Raw genomic sequence first — 19,014 nt, 5'->3', positions numbered from 1 at the left:
TCGGACAGAGGGCTGAGTCACTGAAAACCTGCCTGAGAAACTACCGACAAGGGTCACCACAATCAGAGAGTGCAGGCACATGCAGTCGACCAGAAGGAGGCACTCATGAGAGGTGGGAGGCCACCCCATTACAAGAGCTCACATTTATCACAGTTCACCTATAATCCATATTCTTCCAACCTGTTGAAAACTTGTGCCTCATTCTTCAAATGATCCTCATCACTGGATCTGGGGACAATGATTTCATCTAAATATCAGCTACAGCTTGGTATTCCCTGGAATAACTGATCCATTGCCCTCTGCCAACCTGCAGGGGTGGATGCCACTCCAAATACCAGTCAGTTTACTGGAACATGCCTTTTTCAGTTTGATGGTGAGGAATTTCCTCGACCCTTCCTCTATTTCTATTTGCAGGAAAGCCTGAGGTAAGTCCAGTTTGCTGAATTTCTTTCCTCTGGCCAGTGATAAGAAAATATCTTCAATGCGAGGTAAGGGGTATTGTTCCATCCAGCGTACAGGATTAATGGTCACACAAATAGTCACCACAAACCCTTACTGCATCATTTATCTTCATGACAGGAACAATGGCAGTTGCCCATTCACTCCACTCAATCTTGGTTAGTATGCCCTTACCTTCTAGACATTCCAGGTCCTTGTGAGCTGCATCTCTGATGGCAAGTGGTACTTGATGAGCCTTGAAGAGCTGAGGTTTTGCCTCTTCAGATGTCCAATGCCCTTCTGAAACACTGGCACAGCTCAAATAAAAATCTCTTCCAGCTGTCGTTGTGAGCTAGCCCTCTGATGGACTTGAAGAGCCTTGATCAATTGCCAAACCAAGTGAATACTGTTCAGCCACCTTCATCCAAACAATGCTGTTTTTTCCAATTTTATGACGTAGAGGTCCAAGTTGTGGCACTGACTATTGTACTGTACATTTACCATGTGTACTTCCAACAGGGTGATTTTCTCTCCTGTGTACATATTTAACATAATGTCAGGCCATTCCAACTTGCTCTTACTAAAGGTTTCCAGCGATTCTTATTGTGGAATCACAGACTCAGTTGAACCCATGTCCAGCTTCATCATAAGGGGTTTACCATTCACCATAGTTGTCTCCCAGATTCACACTTCAAGGCATGCATTGCTTAACTTGGCTAAGTCATCCTCACTGTTATCAGCTTCTGCTTTCAAACGTGCATCTTATGGTGTGTTTCTAGTCTCTTCTTCTTGTCATTTGGTGTTTTGTTCTTTGTGGAGGACCTGCAGATGCTTGAATGGGCCCCTTTTTGCCACGGTGCCGATGGCCTCATGCCAGAAACAGCAGTCAGTTGCACTGTATCCACCGTTGCCACAGTGATAGCAATTTCCCCGTGACTTTGTCTTGTCTTTTCACCTTGGAATATAATGCAGTATGTGTGTAGAGCGTCTACTCTTACCTATTGATTGAAACTAATTTTGACTCTCTGTCAGCAACCTCTATAGAAGTAGCTATCTCCATAGTTCTCTTGCACGTGAAAGTGGTTGTTTTTAGAAGATGCTTCAGGGTTGCTTCATCTCTGATACCGCATGCCAATTGATCCCTCACAGCAACTTGCAAGGTATTTCCAAAACTGCGGTGTTCTGCTAATCTTTGTAGTGTAGCTCAATGCATCATGATGTTTTCATCTTCCTGCTGGCTGTGCTTATGGAATCTAAAGTGCTCAGCTATCTCCCAGGGTTTTTCTGCAAAATACTCTTGTAATATTGTCCCTAACTCATCAAAAGTCTTGCTGCATGACTTGTCTGGAGACGTCAGACTGCCACGTAGACGGTATGTCTTGCCATCCATAGAGTTCAGCAATGCAGGCATTTTCTTCTCTTGTAGAGTGTCTAGGAGCACAAAATACTGCTCCAACCATTCTATGTACATAGGCCAGTCTTCTACTGTACTGTCAAATGTGTCCATATGTTAATTTTGGTACCCCATGACGTTGCAGCCCGTGAAACTGTGTTTTCATTATCAGTTGTTACACCAATGTTGCCTCTTTAAATCTTCACAGTGCTGCTGAAGCCACCTTACTCGCCTTGTCTAGCTATAGAGATATTGCATGCTCCCTTCTTTCCCTCAGTAAGGCTTGCTGCAGGGGAACCATATACTGCACCACACCCGTGTCAGCCCCTCTCCCCACATGGCCACACTCACTTACAGGCTCCTGGTACTGACAGACAGTTAAAACAGCCAGTTACGGATAGCAAATACTTAATCACAGCAATAATTTGCAAGCAGTGCATATGCTGAAATGCATTTGCTTTAGCCATTCATTGAAGAGTTTTAAATGACGAACAGTTTTGTAGAAATCGACAGGGGTGTTGTTCTTAGCACCCAGATATCTAATTGAATTCAGCAGGTGCTCAGATACTTCTGGAAATCAAGCCCTTAAAGACTCTTCATGACTAATTCAGATTCTCATAACAAAAAAAGGGGCTACATTTGTTCAATTAACTGTTCCCTGAGAACCAGTTTAAACAGAAACCCTACATAACTTCTGACTTTTATTTGGTCTGTTATATTTCTTTAAGTTTTTGCTATGTGAAAACCCCAACTGTGTTTGATGAGAAGAGACATTTCTCTGACTACAGATGTGTCCCCTTTAATAGAGCATCATTATATTTGCTTGAGAATAATGTCAGCACATCATTCCTGCTACAATGAAAAACAAAATCTTGTACAGTGTAGTGTTACTGTACAAACACTACTTGCTAAAAAAAAATTGCTGCAAAAGTAGGAAGGTGGAATGTCAAACTCAATGTTCCATTATGATACTTACCATGAGATATATGAACAATGCTCAACCTTGAAAACCATAATTCTTTATATGCAATGACAATCCAGAGATGTACTTTCATAGATGCTTGGCTGTAGTTTCATTATCTGATGCCCCATTCTCTGGAAGAGCATTCTGTTGTATCATGTTTTCAAGCTTTCTCAGCTTCAAATGCAAATATGTGTGATATAAACTATCATCTCTTTGACTCCAGTAGACACCGTTAGATTCAGTCGGACTGCTTTAGTTTTTACACCCACTCTCTTGATCTTTAAGGAAGTCTATATTAGTGTAACTTACATACTGAGGAGCCAGAAAAAGGTGCCAGTAGCACTCATTGACTTGAACTTACATCTTATACCTTCCAGATCTTCAGTGTGCAAAGTACACAATAACATAGACTCCCATACATACTGATAGAGTTGATGTAACTAAGAATATGGGAATCCGACTGAGTCCAAAAGAGTCACCTCAAAATCCTCACCCTGCTTTACTCTGTCCCTTACTCTCCCTTTTTATCCTCAAACTATCTATGATCATGGGACAGTGACTATCAGGAAAGAACCCTTCTATTAATGCAAACAGATTCTGAAGGCAATTTATTAACCTGTAGTAAATGCATCATACAGTAAACAAAGGTGCTGTGTACCATAGATTACAAGGACTTACCTCTTCCTCCCATATTTCATACATACTTTTGGTCTTATAGAGTACTTGGAATAATTCAAAATCCCAAAGCTGAAACACTGAAACAAATAGGCTAATGAGATGTCTTGTTATCCTGTTGGTCCTACCATCAGTAGCCTTAAAGTGACTGGCAAATGTTCAGTAACTTAAAATCCCTAATACATTTCACTCATTTCCACTTTTCTCATTCTTCTCTTAATGGGTTGCAGAAATGTAACCTAAGATAAGATATGCCTTTAACTTGTGCAGCATGGTGACCCTTCTGATTTTGGTTATTGTCTGAATACAAACACTTTTCTCCATTCAAAAGATAAGAAAGGAAATGCATTTAGATGATACTTTAACTCCCAATATGTTGTACATTGCAGGAAGCTTAAAAACCTTCTTGTGTCTCAGAGAATGAATCATATGTGTTGCAGTGTTACCTCTTGTAGAGCTTAAGGACTCATGTACCACAAAGTTGTGATGACAAAAGTTATCTAACTATGTTATGGCCACTGAACCATTTGCAGAATGGGCCAGCAAAGTATTCATATGGACATAATATAATAATATATGGAGATATACCTATCTCATAGAACTGGAAGGGACCCTGAAGGGTCATTGAGTCCAGCCCCCTGCCTTCACTAGCAGGACCAAGTACTGATTTTGCCCCAGATCCTTAAGTGGCCCCCTCAAGGATTGAGCTCACAACCCTGAGTTTAGCAGGCCGATGCTCAAACAACTGAACTATCCCTCCCCCCATCTGATTCACACCTGAGGATCGTGAAATTGAAGACCAGCTATAGAATGTGCACATTTGTGGATAATCATCTTGCTATACTACCCATAGTTCAACAACATTTCACCATCTTCCTGCTAAAAAATCTGTATCACTCTGAGTGGATGATTTTATCTGAGACATCGTTGATACCAGACACCTCAGAGGCAATGCAAAGGATTGACAAGAAGCTTACTTGAAGAAAACGTACAGTGCTGGATGTTTGGGACTGAAATGATGAAGCTGGAAAGTGTAATGTATTGTATTTTGTGCCTTTATATACTGGCTGGCAGTATTTGTTGGTGCTATTTTGCACTCTAATAATTATAAGTTACTTTTAACTCCACAGATAGCAAAGGTAAGTTAAAGCTGCAGTGGAAATCTAAGGAGATGGAGCTGGAAATCCAAGGATCTGCCAAAGGAGACAACAAATGAAGTCAGCAAGAAAATGCAGGCCTGGCCAAGGAAGCACAACATGACTAAAGCATTTCCAAGCTACTCTGGAATGTTATTGGTAAGGAGATAATATAATTCACTGTACAGTGGCCATGCAATGGATTTTATTCTTGCTGGTGTGCATGGCACATCATATTTCTTAGCCAAGCAAGATGGAGAAAGTGTGTTATCAGAATGGGGGAGCTGATGGATAGGGTTGTTTTGTATCATTGTTGCTTTTATCTTTTGGCACACATTAATGTCCTTGACACGTTACCTTTCAGACAAAGTTCTTAAGTGTGGTGTTTCCCTGCATCCAGGCAGATCCACCTCAGGGCATGGAAGAGACTGAAGTCATACATGTAGTAGATATTTATTCAGTGACACCCAAAGAGCTCTTGGTGGGTGATGAAATAGTTCCTGAGGATTACCAGGATAGGATGAGATACGGGAACTGCCACCATGTATCACTATGTATCTTTGAGAATGAACTGAAGGCCTGCAAGAGGAGGGCTTTATCAGTGCGACATAGACTCCTTCATCCCCTTCTGTGCAGTCTTTGGCACAGAGCAGACCTGATGGGTCCCTGGATGGTGTGGAGAATGCTATGGCTGGGTGGGCTAAGAGGCTACACATGGACCCAGGCATCACATGAGAAGAAAAAGAACCTACTAGCACTCTTTTTCTATAGACACTATGAGTTAGCCGCTACGTGAGCAATAAATATGTTGCTGCTAGTAGACCAATTTTCCACAGCTGGGGAATGGTGCTCCCTAAGGTACCGATCATCTCTAGCAATTGGGACAGGAGTTTCACATCCAAGAGCAAAGACATTTTGACTGCTGCTGTTCACTTCTAGCCATGAGAGCTCGTCTGGCCACTGAGCTTGGTTGTTTGAAGCTTGGAAGACTAGCGCAGAGCAAGACTCCTTTTCTGCACAACCTGTTGCAAACCATGATGATTTCACCATCCGACAACTATTGAGCTCCTTGTGAACTCCAGGAAGAATATACAGCATTGAGCTCCACTCTACAAATAATTGTTATTTCTCTTTTTAAATATTTCTGTTCATTAATAAAGCTGCTTTATGTTCAGTTACACTGTATTGTCTTTTCAATATTGATTTGGGTTTTCATTCGGTTCTATTAGCGGCCATCTCTCCTCCCTGAAACCGACTTAGCAATTCTCACTACTTTAAGTGTAAGTTTTTCACGCATATTCCCCTTGTGGTTTGGGCTGTTAAATGGTTTTTATGTGCATATGCTTTTGTTTTTCAGAACAGCTTTTCCATTGATTAAAAGATCAAAACTGTATACGTTTTTCAAGTGCAGCGTGGCACACTAATAAAGCCAGGCGATAAATGCTTTTGGGCCCTGCTACTGAAAAAATCTCAGCATTTCCCTTCTTTAATACTTCACAACAAGTTTTCAAAATGAGCAGTAGCATTAGCTTGGCAGCAGCCTTTGGTTTACATCAGAAACAGCCCAATGAAGCCTGTCTTTGCCTTTACTCAGCTGTTTCTGAACAGAGACAAAGGCAGATGTTAAACCATTCATTTTGCCACAATTTGCCATCTGCCTTTGGCTGTGCTGGAGAAGCAGCCAAACAAGGTGGCATGCCTGTTTCTGACTGAAGATTAATGCTTGTTGGAGAAGAACTAATAATAAAAATCCAACACATGATGCATTTTAGAACATAATAGTCACTTTTAAATAAATTTCAAACCCCAATAAATGTAACAGTGGCAATAAGAAAAGATCCGTTGTTGGGAAATAAACAACTATTATTATACATTTAAACAAAAACACAATTCTGTAGCTGAAGTGCAAATATGTGCACAATTAGCCGCCCCATCCTACAAGGGTGGAAGCAGCAGCTCTTTGGTGTCCTCTCTTTGTGTTAGCAAAAGGATTGCAAAAACTTATACACAATAGCCTAAAGATGCTAAAGGTAGCGTAGCCTGGAGGAATGAGCATAAGGATTCATCCTGGCTCTGCCACTGATTCACTCTGTGGCCTGAGGTAAGTCTCTTTGTTTCCCATCTGTAAAATGGGGATAATAATGCTCACTTATTTTGCAATGGAGACAAAATAATTAATGTTTATGATAAAACTCAAATACTGTAGTGATTTAAAAAAAAGCCACGAGAAAGTGAATAATTCTGTATTAAATGCAGGCTTTAGAAGGTATGCAGTAAATAGATTAGGACCACTAATTGAATGACTGGGATAAAAACACTGAATGTTTGACTCATTCCCTGAGCACTATCCATCCTGCGTACTGAGTGAGGCAGGAATCCTGTGGGAAAAGTAGTCTGGAATCATGTAGTTAAAGACTGTATCATAATGCCTACACCTCAACATGCTTGTGTGCCTAAACTTTTAGGGTAGCTCAGTACTATGTATCCTTTCCCCACTCTGTCTCTGGCTGTGTGTGTACAGTGCACAGAGTACAGTAGGGTGTGACACACACTCACACATATCGATATCCTTCTGCTTCTGACCTCAAAAAGTGTCGTCCTAAGCACTGTCAGTCTATAAATGTCCAGCTGCAATCTAAGAAATGCATTTTAAATGTGGGTGCAAACATATCTATTAGTGATAAACCAGAGCAGCATTTTTTGCCTTACAGAGATTCAAACCTTCCTGGTTAAAGTTATAGGCCCAATAGTAACATCTCAAGGCCATGTCCTTTACTGACATGGTGAGGTGATGAGATCCCTATGCAAAGTTTCTGCTGATGAAGTGAAGAAGCGTTCTTCTTCCCATTTGTTAACACTTGCTGAAAATGAAAGAATATATTGTATAGCCCATAAACCTTCCAGGACATGTGAGCAGGCTGACATGCTGTGCTCTATGCTATCTTAATTATGATGAAAGTCAGACCCTTTAAAATAGGTTGTGGTCTACTAATTATTCAAATTAATCCCCACTGGTTAATTAAATATCATCCTCTCAGAGACTGTAGCATAGGTGCAGCCCAAATGAGGGTGCCTGAAATAGTGTGGTCTGGAGAAAGATGCACTGCTGGGGCAGATCTAAGTCCAAAGTCTCACTCTGCCAATCATTTGCTGTTTGATCTTGGGCAAGTCTCTTCACTTCTCCATCTCAGTTTCCCCATCTGGTTATTTAACTATCTGCCTTACAGGGAGGGATGTAGTAAATTAGATAATATCTGTATAATGCTTTGAGCGTGTAAAATGTACCCTGGTGTCATTATATAGTTCAAATTGGTGGGTTGAATACTCCACCTGGCCATCCCACAGAAAAGCTAGTTCAAGGTGGAACTTTCGCATTCTCTTCTGTCTTCATTTTGAGAACTACAATCTTCCTCTTAATCCCTCTGCTCTTCCCACCCCATGCTTCCAACCCCTGATTTCTTCCCAGAATGTTTAGTCTAAGAAAGAAGGCATGTCAGCATCACCCTGTATAGAACTGAATGCCACTGAGTCATATGTCAAAGCACATTCGATGGAGGCCTGTCATTCTTCTCTGTTGGAACTCACATGTTGTATCCCCTTTAATTTTCAATAGACCCAAGGTCTTCCCCTTGTCTTGCTGTCCCAGATAATATTTCTGTGATCTGGCCACCAAGCCACTGGTATTCTTACTAAGCAATTTTTAAAGCTATTTTTACAGCGAATTGTGTTAAAACTTATACCACACTTATACCACATAAAAGTTAATGACACAGAGCTCCTTTGTAAAGCACTTTGAAATCTACAGATGAGACATGCTATATAAGCACTAGGGTGGTATTAGTATTATTTTCCATTGATGTATTAAAAATAGCTATTGAAGTCAGTGGGATTTGCACCTGTTTATGCTGAAGGTAACTTTGGCCACTCACTATCTTGAAAAACTTTTTTTTTTAAATGAGCCTCACCTGAGGTGTATTTATGTGCTATAATATTTGTGAAAAGATCCTGCTGCCTTTCATTCAGTACTCGTCTGTCATCTTATCTGTATTTCAGTTTTACAGGCATGTTAATATTTCAGGGGATTGCTTTCTGCTCTAAGCTCAGGTTTCAAATGCAAGAGGGGTCCACTCAGTCCTTCTTCCTTCTGAGGTATCTGACTAGAGTTCAGTGCAGGTTACTGTGTGTGGTTCTTTCAGATGAGACCTCAGAAATTGAGACCCAGTCTTTTCTTATGGACCTTAAAGACTCTGAAGTGATAGGTAAATAACCCTTATAGTAACTTATACTCTTTACACCAAAGGCTTTTAAAGTACTAAGTACTAAAACTAAGTAGCTATGGGATAAGAGGCAAGGTCCTTTCATGGAGCAGTAACTGGTTGAAAGATAGGAAATGCCCTGGTGTACACTAGGGTGGGGGGATCGATCTAAGTTACACAACTTCAGCTACGTGAATAACGTAGCTGAAGTCGATGTACTTAGATCGACTTACCGTGGTGTCTTCTCCGCAGTGAGTCGACTGCTGCCACTCCCCCATCGACTCCGCCTGCGCCTCTCGTGGCGGTGGAGTACAGGAGTCGACGGGAGAGCACTCGAGGGTCAATTTATCGTGTCTAGACTAGATGCGATAAATCGACCTCCGCTGGATCGATCGCTGGTAGTGTAGACATACCCAAAGGATAGGAGTTAATGGTCAGTTTTCACAATAGAGAGGTGAACTGAGGGGTCCACCAAGAATCTGTACTGGGACCTCTGTTGTTCAACATATTAATTAATAATCTGAAAAAGGGGTTAACAGTGAAGTGGCAAAGTTTGCAGGCAATATAAAATTATTCAAGATAATTACATCCAAAGCTGACTGCAAAGTGTTACGGAAGGATCTCACAAAACTGGGTGACGGGGTAACAAAATGGTAAAATTCACCGCTGATAAGTGAAAAGTAATGCACACTGAAAAAAAATAATCCCAACTATATGTATACAATGATTGGTTCTAAATTAGCTGTAACCACCCAAGAAAGAGATCTTGGAGTCACCAGGGATAATTCTCTGAACACTTCTATGCAGTGTTCAGCAGCAGTCAAACAGGCTAAAAGTATGTTAGGAACTATTAGGAAAGGGGGGAAAAAAGACATAAAATATCATAGTGCCACTATATAAATCAATGGTGTGCCCACACTTTGAATACTGTGTCCAGTTCTGGTCAACCCATCTCAAAAAGGATACAGTGGAACTGGAAAAGGTTCAGAGAAGAGAAACAAAGATGATTAGGGAAATGGAATGACTTCCATATGAGGAGAGACTAAAAAATTAGCGCTGTTCAGCTTAGAAGAGAGACGATTAAAAGGGGATATGATAGAGATCTATAAAATCATGAATGATGAGGAAAAAGTGAATAGAAAAGTGTTATTTACCCTTTCACACAATACAAAAACCAGGAATAACCTGACCAAATTGATAGGAAGCAGGTTTAATACAAACAAGAGGAAGTACTTTTTTACACAACACACAACTGACCTATGGAACTCATTGCCATGGGATGTTGTGATGGCCATAAGTACACCGGGGCTCAAAAAAGAACTGGATAAGTTCATGGAGGATAGGTCCATCAATGACTATTAGCCAAGATGGTCAGGGACACAACCCATGCTTGTGGCAACCCTAAAGCTCTGACTCCCAGAAGCTGGGAGTGGAAGACAGGAATGGATCACTCCCTAATTGCCCTCTTCTGTACACTGCCCCAGAAGCTCTGGCACAGGCCACTGTTGGAGACAGGATACTAGGCAAGATGGAACATGGTCTGACTCAGTATGGCAGCTCTTTCTGTTCTCTTCATCCCCTCCACGTTTGGCTCCCTGTGTCATTTTTTATAAATGCAAGGTTTTACCCATTTTATTAGTCAAAATATCAGTGCCCCCGCCCAATTTGTGTGTTGTGCTGCTTAGTCGTCAGCCAGAATTTGCCTGCTTTTTGCTGATCACTGAAGCTGTGTGTGTGTGTGAGAGAGAATTCTCACTGAAATCAACAGGAGTCAAGGGTGCTCAGCACTTTTCAGGCGTAAGCCTATCATTTATTGAGCAATGTGGGATGAAAAGTGAACTCGTGGGGGAAAAAGGACAGTCTTTACCTGATATAAAATGCATATATATAAAACAAGTAATAATATATAATAAATATTTGTGTTATGTGTAGATTTTCACCTATTGTTTTGTTTCTTGTAGATTATTGGAACAATTCCACTGATGCCTAATCCAGTCCCATCCAATCAGGCAGCAGGAGGAGCTCAGGGCCTTCAAGTGCAGCCAATTACCCCACAGTTATTGACCAATGCCCAGGGTCAGATCATTGCTACAGTCATTGGAAACCAGATACTACCAGTGATCAACACCCAGGGAATAACACTATCACCACTCAAACCAGGCCAACAGGTAAATTATCTATAGCTTCAGTGATTTCAAAAACAGCCACAACAGAAATAACCATCTGCTCCTTACTCACTTTCATAGCCTTTTTTCAGAGTTCCCTGTTTCGTTACTATTCTGTCTCGCGGAATGAAAGGTATATTTTAATTATATTCAGACTCATTCAGGCGGGGGAAAAATTCAAAGAAGTAGTTTCGCTTTTCTCTCTTATGAGCAAAGTACTTCAACCAGTAATGTGTTATTCTGAAAGGAAAAATTGTTGTCTAAAGCTGAATGGAGTGACTTATATTGCAGGCACTTCCATAATAGTTCATTTCAAAAATATAGCAAGTTTCATTTTCCTTTAAAAAGAAAACCAGGCTATTCACTAACTTCCTCAGTTAAAATGTATATACGAGTGTATGCACACAAAAAACCAAGGGAAAGGTTGCAGTGAAAAAATGTCATTCAGTATAATGTACCATGCAATCCACAAATTTCAGGATGGATGTAGCAACCTCGTATAGTCCAGAAAAGGTTCTATAGTTCATTAAATCCTTCATGATTGTCTAATGCTCTAAAGGCAAGATTAATTAGTTCTTGCCATGTTTGTAACGAATAAAATGCTGTCTGATCCAAAATCTTTTCATCTGAAAAAGGAAAAGCCAAGTCTAGAACAGATCAGTGCAATGATATCAAGCTGTGATTGCCAAGAGAAGTCATATTATGAAAGAGTTAGTCATTTCAATGGTCAAGTTATTGTGGTGGTGGTGGTGGTGGTGTTATTGAACCTTTGTTTATTTTTAGACACCAATAAGTCTATCCCATACCCCATCCCTACCCCAAATACTAATTAGCTATCCCATGTTTGTGAGAACTCTAGGATAGAGTGAACTATAAATTAATCTCAATTGTGCCTTGTTTAGCTTGAGATTTAAAGAGCTAATGAATTTCTAAGATGGCTCTTTTCTTAGGCCTCATACCTTTATATGGCTGCACCTTCTTTTGCCAGCCTACTCTTTTGGTCATTTAAGGAAGGAATTTTCAAAAGTGCTCAGCATTGGCCCAACTCTACTCCCATTGCAGTCACTAGTAAAACTCCCATTGACTTCAGTGGGAGCAGAGTTAGGCCAATGTTGAGTGTTTTTGAAAATGCCACCCTTAAATGTTTAGTATCAGAGGAATGTAAAGTGCCCAGGCCATATATTCCCCTGCAGTGGAAAATCTGCATATGGGTTAGGAAATGCAGCAGGTTTCATCCCTCGGATCTTAGGACAACCATGGATCACAGAGGCCTGTTAGCAGAGGTCTAAAAAGCATCACAACTCTCTGCCAAGCCAGGTTCCTATGGAATCCTGGCTGGCTGCTGCAGAGGGGGACCCCATTCAAGCTAGAGTTGCTTGTGGTACTAGACCCCCCAAAGTGGGCGAGAAGGGGGTGGATGGCAGTGGAGCCAGGGCCTCATCCCCTCCTCTGCAATGCTGATGGAGTCAGCCTCATATGGAGAGAAGCATAGTGCCTCTATGAACTGTTGCTAGATGGTGCAACTAGTTGCAATGGGACAGTCCAATGGCTGAAGAGCCGCTATGCGGTCTTACCATATCGTATGTCAGTGGTTCATCCCGCCCAAGTGCCTTGGTGTGGGCACCATAAATGCACAAGGACAAATCATCAGCTAGTGTACATTGTCACAGCTTCACTGAAGGCAATGGAGCTATGACAGTTTCCACCAGTTGAGGAACTGCAACATATTGTACAATATAAATAAAAAGAGTTACTATAAATTGCCCACCAATAAATGAAGGAGACACAGATATATGTTAAATAATGTATTTGCTTCAAGTTCTATTGAGTAGGAAGGTGAATCTTTAAAAGCAAGCAAATGAGTCCTTGGAGGGATTTTATTTTCAAAGGCGAAATAACAAATATTTTTTCAAGTAACGGTTTTTCAAAAGATCAGCAGCTCCGGGTCCAATCCCACTGACCTTATTCAGTCAAACTCCATGATTTCAATGGATTGCCCCGAGTAGTTCAGCACCAAAAAAAATCTCTTTCTTAAATCTATGGTAAGCTGATGTCGAATGTCCTCCTCAGTGTGGATGTAAAAAAACCTAATACAAAATTACCGGTATATTAAAAATACTATAAAATCGCTATTTTGATCGGAGCTACAGAAAAATAGTTCTGTGTGTTTGTGCTCCCTCTACTGGCTCTTCAAGCTTTTACCTAAAGCCCCCAACTAAAGTCAGTGGCATTTTTGGCATTGATTTCAACTGGAGCAGAGCTAAGGCCTAAGAACCTAGTCCTACAAGTTGATAGTGCTGATGCTCAGATAAAGAATCAAATGAGATGTAACAATACTGGCTGTTTGAAAAGTAAACGGGATTGCACAAGGTATAAATCAGTACTGAAGTTAGCCTGTTATCTGCCAGACATGAACCCGTCACAATTTTTGGCTGTAGATATGAACCTTCCCTCAAGCCAGGGGTGTTTCAGTCCAACATTTTGTTTCAACTCATCTCTACTTCTCTGCTATAAAGGCTAATTTTCAGAAGAGCTGAGCACTGACAACTCCATATAAATTCAGTGGGAGCTACAGGTACTCAGGATCTTTGAAAATCAGACCCATACTCTATCTGGTAGATAATTTTCAAATTTCTTTAAGTATATTGGGGAGAAAAATTGCAAACCATTTTTTTTAAGTTTTGAGAGTGTAAAAATAAATCAGTGAAGTAAAAAATGATGTATTAGACTAGGGTTACAGCCAATCTCAATTCATCATGCAACTTTCCATCCTTTTGGAAACACGGCAGTTAAGGAAACGCTGCAAATTGTGTCAGATATTCTTCTGCAGTAGGATCTGACTGTTCATTCAATGGCTGTCCCAGTCAGTCATCACAGTGGCTCTGAGGTTTCCTCTGAATCTTTCAGCAGACCCATGAATGGTTACATAAACTGTTAGCCTTCTGGATTTTCTCTAGATACATATGAGTCCATTATAAAGTACAGTCAAGCAAAAAAGACTGCTGTAGCTCAGAGCAGCCTCTAGTCCTCAGTGACTGTATTTAATTTAAATATTTTTCTATTATCTATTTCTATTATATATTTTCCCATTGTGAGATAAAAATATATGCAATCCTGTTCAACATATTCATAAATAATCTGGAAAAAGGGGTAAACAGGGAGGTGGCTAAGTTTGCAGATGATACAAAACTACTCAACGTAGTTAAGCCAAAGCTGAGTGCAAGGAGTTACAAAGGGATCGCACAAAACTGGGTAACTGGGCAACAAAATGGCAGATGAAATTCAATGTTTGTAAATAGAAAGTAATGCACATTGGAAAATATAATCCAAACTGTACATACAAAATGATGGGGTCACAAAATTAACTGTTACCACTCAAGAAAGGTCTTGTGGAGAGTTCTCCAAAAACATCTGCTCAATGTGCAGCAGCAGTCAGAAAAGCTAACAGAATGTGAGGAACCATTAGGAAAGGGATAGATAATAAAATAGGAACTATCATAGTGTCACTATATAAAACCATGGTATTCTCGCACCTTGATGTATTTTGAGCTGAATATATTTCTGCTCATATTTAGGCACCTGCCTGATTTTTCAGATTGCAGGGCACGCAGCAGTTCCTTTTAGAGTCAATACTGCAAAACTTATTTGTGACTATTCAAATTCAAAAGGGAAATTTGATTCGACCATATTCACATCTTGTGCTGCGCAAATAATGAAAACAGTGACTGGCTAAATCGTTTGTTCATAAATCTTTGTATCCTTTGTCAAGGATGTACCTTGTTAGCTTCTTTCTGTGTTTTTTAAATTAATTGTCTAGCATTTGCGGGTGGTGTCCAGAATGACAGGAGGACAGGGTTAGAATTCAAAACAACCTTGACAAATAGGACAATTGGTCTGAAATCAACAAAATGAAATTCAATAAAGACAAGTGCAAAGTACTTCACTTAGGAAGGAAAATTCAAATGCACAATTACAACATGGGGAATAACTGGCTAGACATAGTACTGCTGAAAAGAATCTGAAGGTTTTACTGGATCACAAATTGAATGTGAGCCAACAATGTGATGTAGGTGTGAAAAAGGCTAATATCATCCTGGAGTATATTAACAGGAGTATCATATGTTAGATATGGGAGGTACTTGTCCTTCTCTGACCTCTGCTGGAATACTGTGTACAGTTCTGGGCACCCACTTTAGCAAAGATGGGGACAAATTGGAGAGAGTCCAGAGGAACAAAAAATGATAAATGGTTTAGAAAACCTGACCTGTGAGGAAAAAACTGGGCATGTTTAGTCTTGAGACAAGAAGACTGAGGGGAGACCTGATAGTCTTCAATATATGAAGGGCTGTTATAAATAGGACAGTGATAATTTGTACTCCATGTCCACTTGAAGTAGGACAAGTAGTAATGGGCTTAATCCACAGCAAGGAAGATTTAGCTTAGATATTGAGAAAACTTTCTAACTATAAGAATAGGTAAGCACTGGAATAGGCTCCCAAGGGAGGTTGTGGAACCTCTTTCCTTGGAGGTTTTTAAGAACAAGTTAAACAAACACTCCTCAAGGATGGTCTAGGTATTCTTGGTCCTACCTCAGTGCAGGGGATGGATTTGATGATCTCTCAAGGTCTCTTCCAGCCCTACATTTCTATGATTCTATTCTATGATTCTATTCATATGTTCATGCATTATTCACCCAATTCTAGATTATATCCCAAATGAATGTGGGTCCAAATTATTCTGTTGTATTTTAAAATTCAGTCATACAACTTTCACATAAGAGCCACCAGACTTGCCAAAACCAATCTATAGTCACTTTTAATTAAAACCCTCCAGGGGCGGCCACAGAAACAAAGGAGTTGCCATAGCATAATGGGCCAGTGGCCCATTTAGTCCAGTATCCTGTCTCTGACAGTGGTCAGCACCAGCGGAAGATGCAAGAAACCTTACAATGAATAAGTATGAAATCTAGTACTCTTAGTGGAATTTCTTTTCTAAATCCAGGCAATGAGGGTAAAATTTTCAAAAGTGCCTAAGTCCCTGTTAAAAGTCAATGGGACTTCAGCTTCTAAGTCACGTAGGAACTTTTTGAAAATTGTACCTTTAGTGATTATCTTGTGCTTTAAGTAAGAGGGTTTATATTGTTTATATACTTTCTAGTCTATCTAATGTAACTGTGGTTGGCTTCGTTGTTTATAGGAATGTCTAATGGATTTTTGAATCTTGCTATGTTCTTGGCTTCAATGATACCATGTGGCATTGACTTCCACTGGTTAATTATGTGTTGTGCAAAACAAATTTTCTTTCTATGAGTTGTAAATATATTGCTTTTTCATTTCATTGGGTGTCACCTTGTTCTATTATAAGAGAATAAATAGAGGCTTCCTATTTATGTGCTCTAAACTATTCATTATTATATATACCTCTATCACGTCACCGCCTATCCATTTCTTCTCCAAGCGATATGAAATAGTTGCTGTTTCAAAGTTTTTACTATTTTCAAAGATATTATCAGTTTAAGCATATACAGTTGCCTATAAATATGAGAATTTTACTAGAACTCGTAATATCTTTCAAAACGTTGAAAATATTTAAAGTGCACCTGTTGTAGGCCTCATGTTTTTAATCTCTCTTCATAAACAATTCTTTCCACGCATCTAAACATTTTCATTGCCCTCCTCTCAACCCTTTTCATTTCTGCAATAACCTCTTTGAGATTCTGTAATCAGAACTGAACACAGTGGTAATGATGAAGTGCATCAACAACAGATATAATGGCAGTATAATGTGTTTGGCATGATTCTCGGTCCTTCTCTTAATACAATCGAACATTTTGTTTGCTTTTTTGATCACCAGTGCTCTTTGAGCTGCTGTTTTCAGTGAGCTGTCCACTGTGACACTTACTTACGTTTTATCCCTGAGTTGTTACAGTTAATTTGGAACTCATCAATGTGTGTGAGCCACTGAAATTATTCTTTCTAATGTACCTCATTTTACATTTATCTATATTGTATTTCATCTGTCATGGTGTTTCCCAACCATGAATCTTAGGTCTTTTTGGAGTTCCTCATGGTCTTTTGTACTAACCTAAATCATTTTGTGTCACTTGCAGATTTTACCTGGTCATTTTTCACCATATTCTCCAGATGTTTATTAAAATCATACAACAACACTTGTCCTAATATGAATCCTTGGGGCACCCCATAATAACCTCTCTCCATGAGAAAATTGACCATTTGTTTCTACTCTTTGTGTTTCGTCTCTTAACTAGTTCATAATCCAGGACAGAAATTCACCTCATACTCCTTGATTACTTAATTTCCTCAATAGCCTTTTGTGAGGGACTTTATCCAAATCCATAGCATACTGACAAGTGCATCTTTTTTTAAAAAAACAGCCACTTAGCTATTCTTGTACCAGCCTGTTAACACTAATATATTTCCATACTTGGAGGACCTGAATAATAGGGCCTTTTCTGGGGCTTACCCCAGCCATCACAATACTCTTCTCTGAAAAACTGACTTACATAGGTTTGCACCAATGTAACTGACAGGAGAACTTGGCCAATGAACTGTAGTTCTAAATATATCACTTGTGTTGAAAACACGCTCCAATTCATGTATCACTTTAACACAATATTCCTAATAGTTGGCGCTATCATGATCACCTGCTCGCCCACAGCACATAGAGGTACCTGCTAAGGCTGCTGTGTTATTTTCCAGTCTGCTTTAGGTGAGATAGTTAGCTTTGCATTTAATGTACTTTCTTGCTATTGTCTTGCTATTTCCTTCTACATAGCAGATTCAGTAAATCTGAGATGTAGTCTGACTTGTCCTCAGTCTTGTCTTGTCTACAGTGCCTGCCAGAAATTTTAATATTTCATTGTATCTTACAGCACTAGTGCCCTGGGGTCCTGCTACACTCCAACAGGATAAAATGTGCTGCAAGGCAGCATTCTCCTACATATTCTGCACCTCCCATCATTTGCCTGTATGTTCCAAATTAGCTGTTGCTGAAAGGCTGAGGACAGTTCTCAGCTGGGACTGTGTTCATTTTTTGTACATCTGCTTTCCAAATTTCAGGCCAAGAAAGTTTTCTTCCTGCAGCTTCTTCCCACCAGATCCACTGTCCCATCTCATTACCACAACTCCATACAATCCCTGGTTTTCTTTTCTCACATTAAAATCTAACTTGCTCGTCATCATTTGTTCTCCACTGTGCTCTTGTTGCTTTGTTTGTTTTATGAAGACCATGCTCTTCTTTCTCTGTGTTTCAACATAGCCACTAAATTGTGGTATCTCAGTCTAACTTCACTCTCTTCCTTTGCTTTTCATAGTATCTGATTTTTCTTGATGATGCTGATGACGCCAGTTTTTCTCATTTCTTCATCAGTTGCACATCTGTGTCTCTGACACACTAATGACATTCTCCATAATCCTTCAGCCAATTACATGGGTGAAATAGTAGTGTAATTTTGGGATAGAAACAACTTTGTCCATTATCGCTGTTTTAGAGTGGTAGAATAAAGCTGCAAAATACTCGTAGTAACCTTCCAATAAAACTAAGGATTTCAGAAGTCTGCACGATCACCTATGTGTGTACCTATGGCTTTCATCACAGTAGTATCTGAGAGTGTCACAACCAATACTGTATCTTCAAAACATCTCTGAGGGATGATAATATTATTATCCCCATTTTACAGATGGGGACCTGAGGCACAGAGAGATTAAGGCTTCAATCAACTTAATATTAAGCATGATAGTTGGTATCATCACTGTTGTGTTAAGCACTTAAGTATGTGTTTAAGTCTAATTGATACAATAGTATTTTTATTTCAGTACTGATGGTGGGCCAGAAGACTGAATGCTGCATTAAAAGTATATTTTGTACAAAAAATAAGTGTGTGTAATCAAACAACCAACAAATTGTTGGAAGATATATGTATGTATAGGTATATGTATGTGTATGTGTGTATAAGGGTGTGGATGGA

At 39.8% G+C, this 19,014-nt stretch overlaps 1 protein-coding gene across 2 annotated transcripts in view; it reads left to right on the top strand.

The window, feature by feature from the left end:
- Positions 1-19,014, top strand: part of POU6F2 (POU class 6 homeobox 2) — a 386,759-nt gene that overhangs the window by 350,796 nt on the left and 16,949 nt on the right. For both annotated transcript variants that reach the window (XM_054019075.1, XM_054019076.1), the window contains one exon: positions 10,824-11,030. In XM_054019075.1, the coding sequence (XP_053875050.1) occupies positions 10,824-11,030 (207 nt within the window). The remainder of the gene's footprint in view (positions 1-10,823; positions 11,031-19,014) is intronic.

The sequence above is a fragment of the Malaclemys terrapin genome, chromosome 2, assembly GCF_027887155.1.
Source record: "Malaclemys terrapin pileata isolate rMalTer1 chromosome 2, rMalTer1.hap1, whole genome shotgun sequence".
Lineage (NCBI taxonomy): Eukaryota > Metazoa > Chordata > Testudines > Emydidae > Malaclemys > Malaclemys terrapin.
The sequence above is the reverse complement of the archived record's forward strand: the minus strand, read 5'-3'. Positions and strand labels throughout refer to the sequence as shown.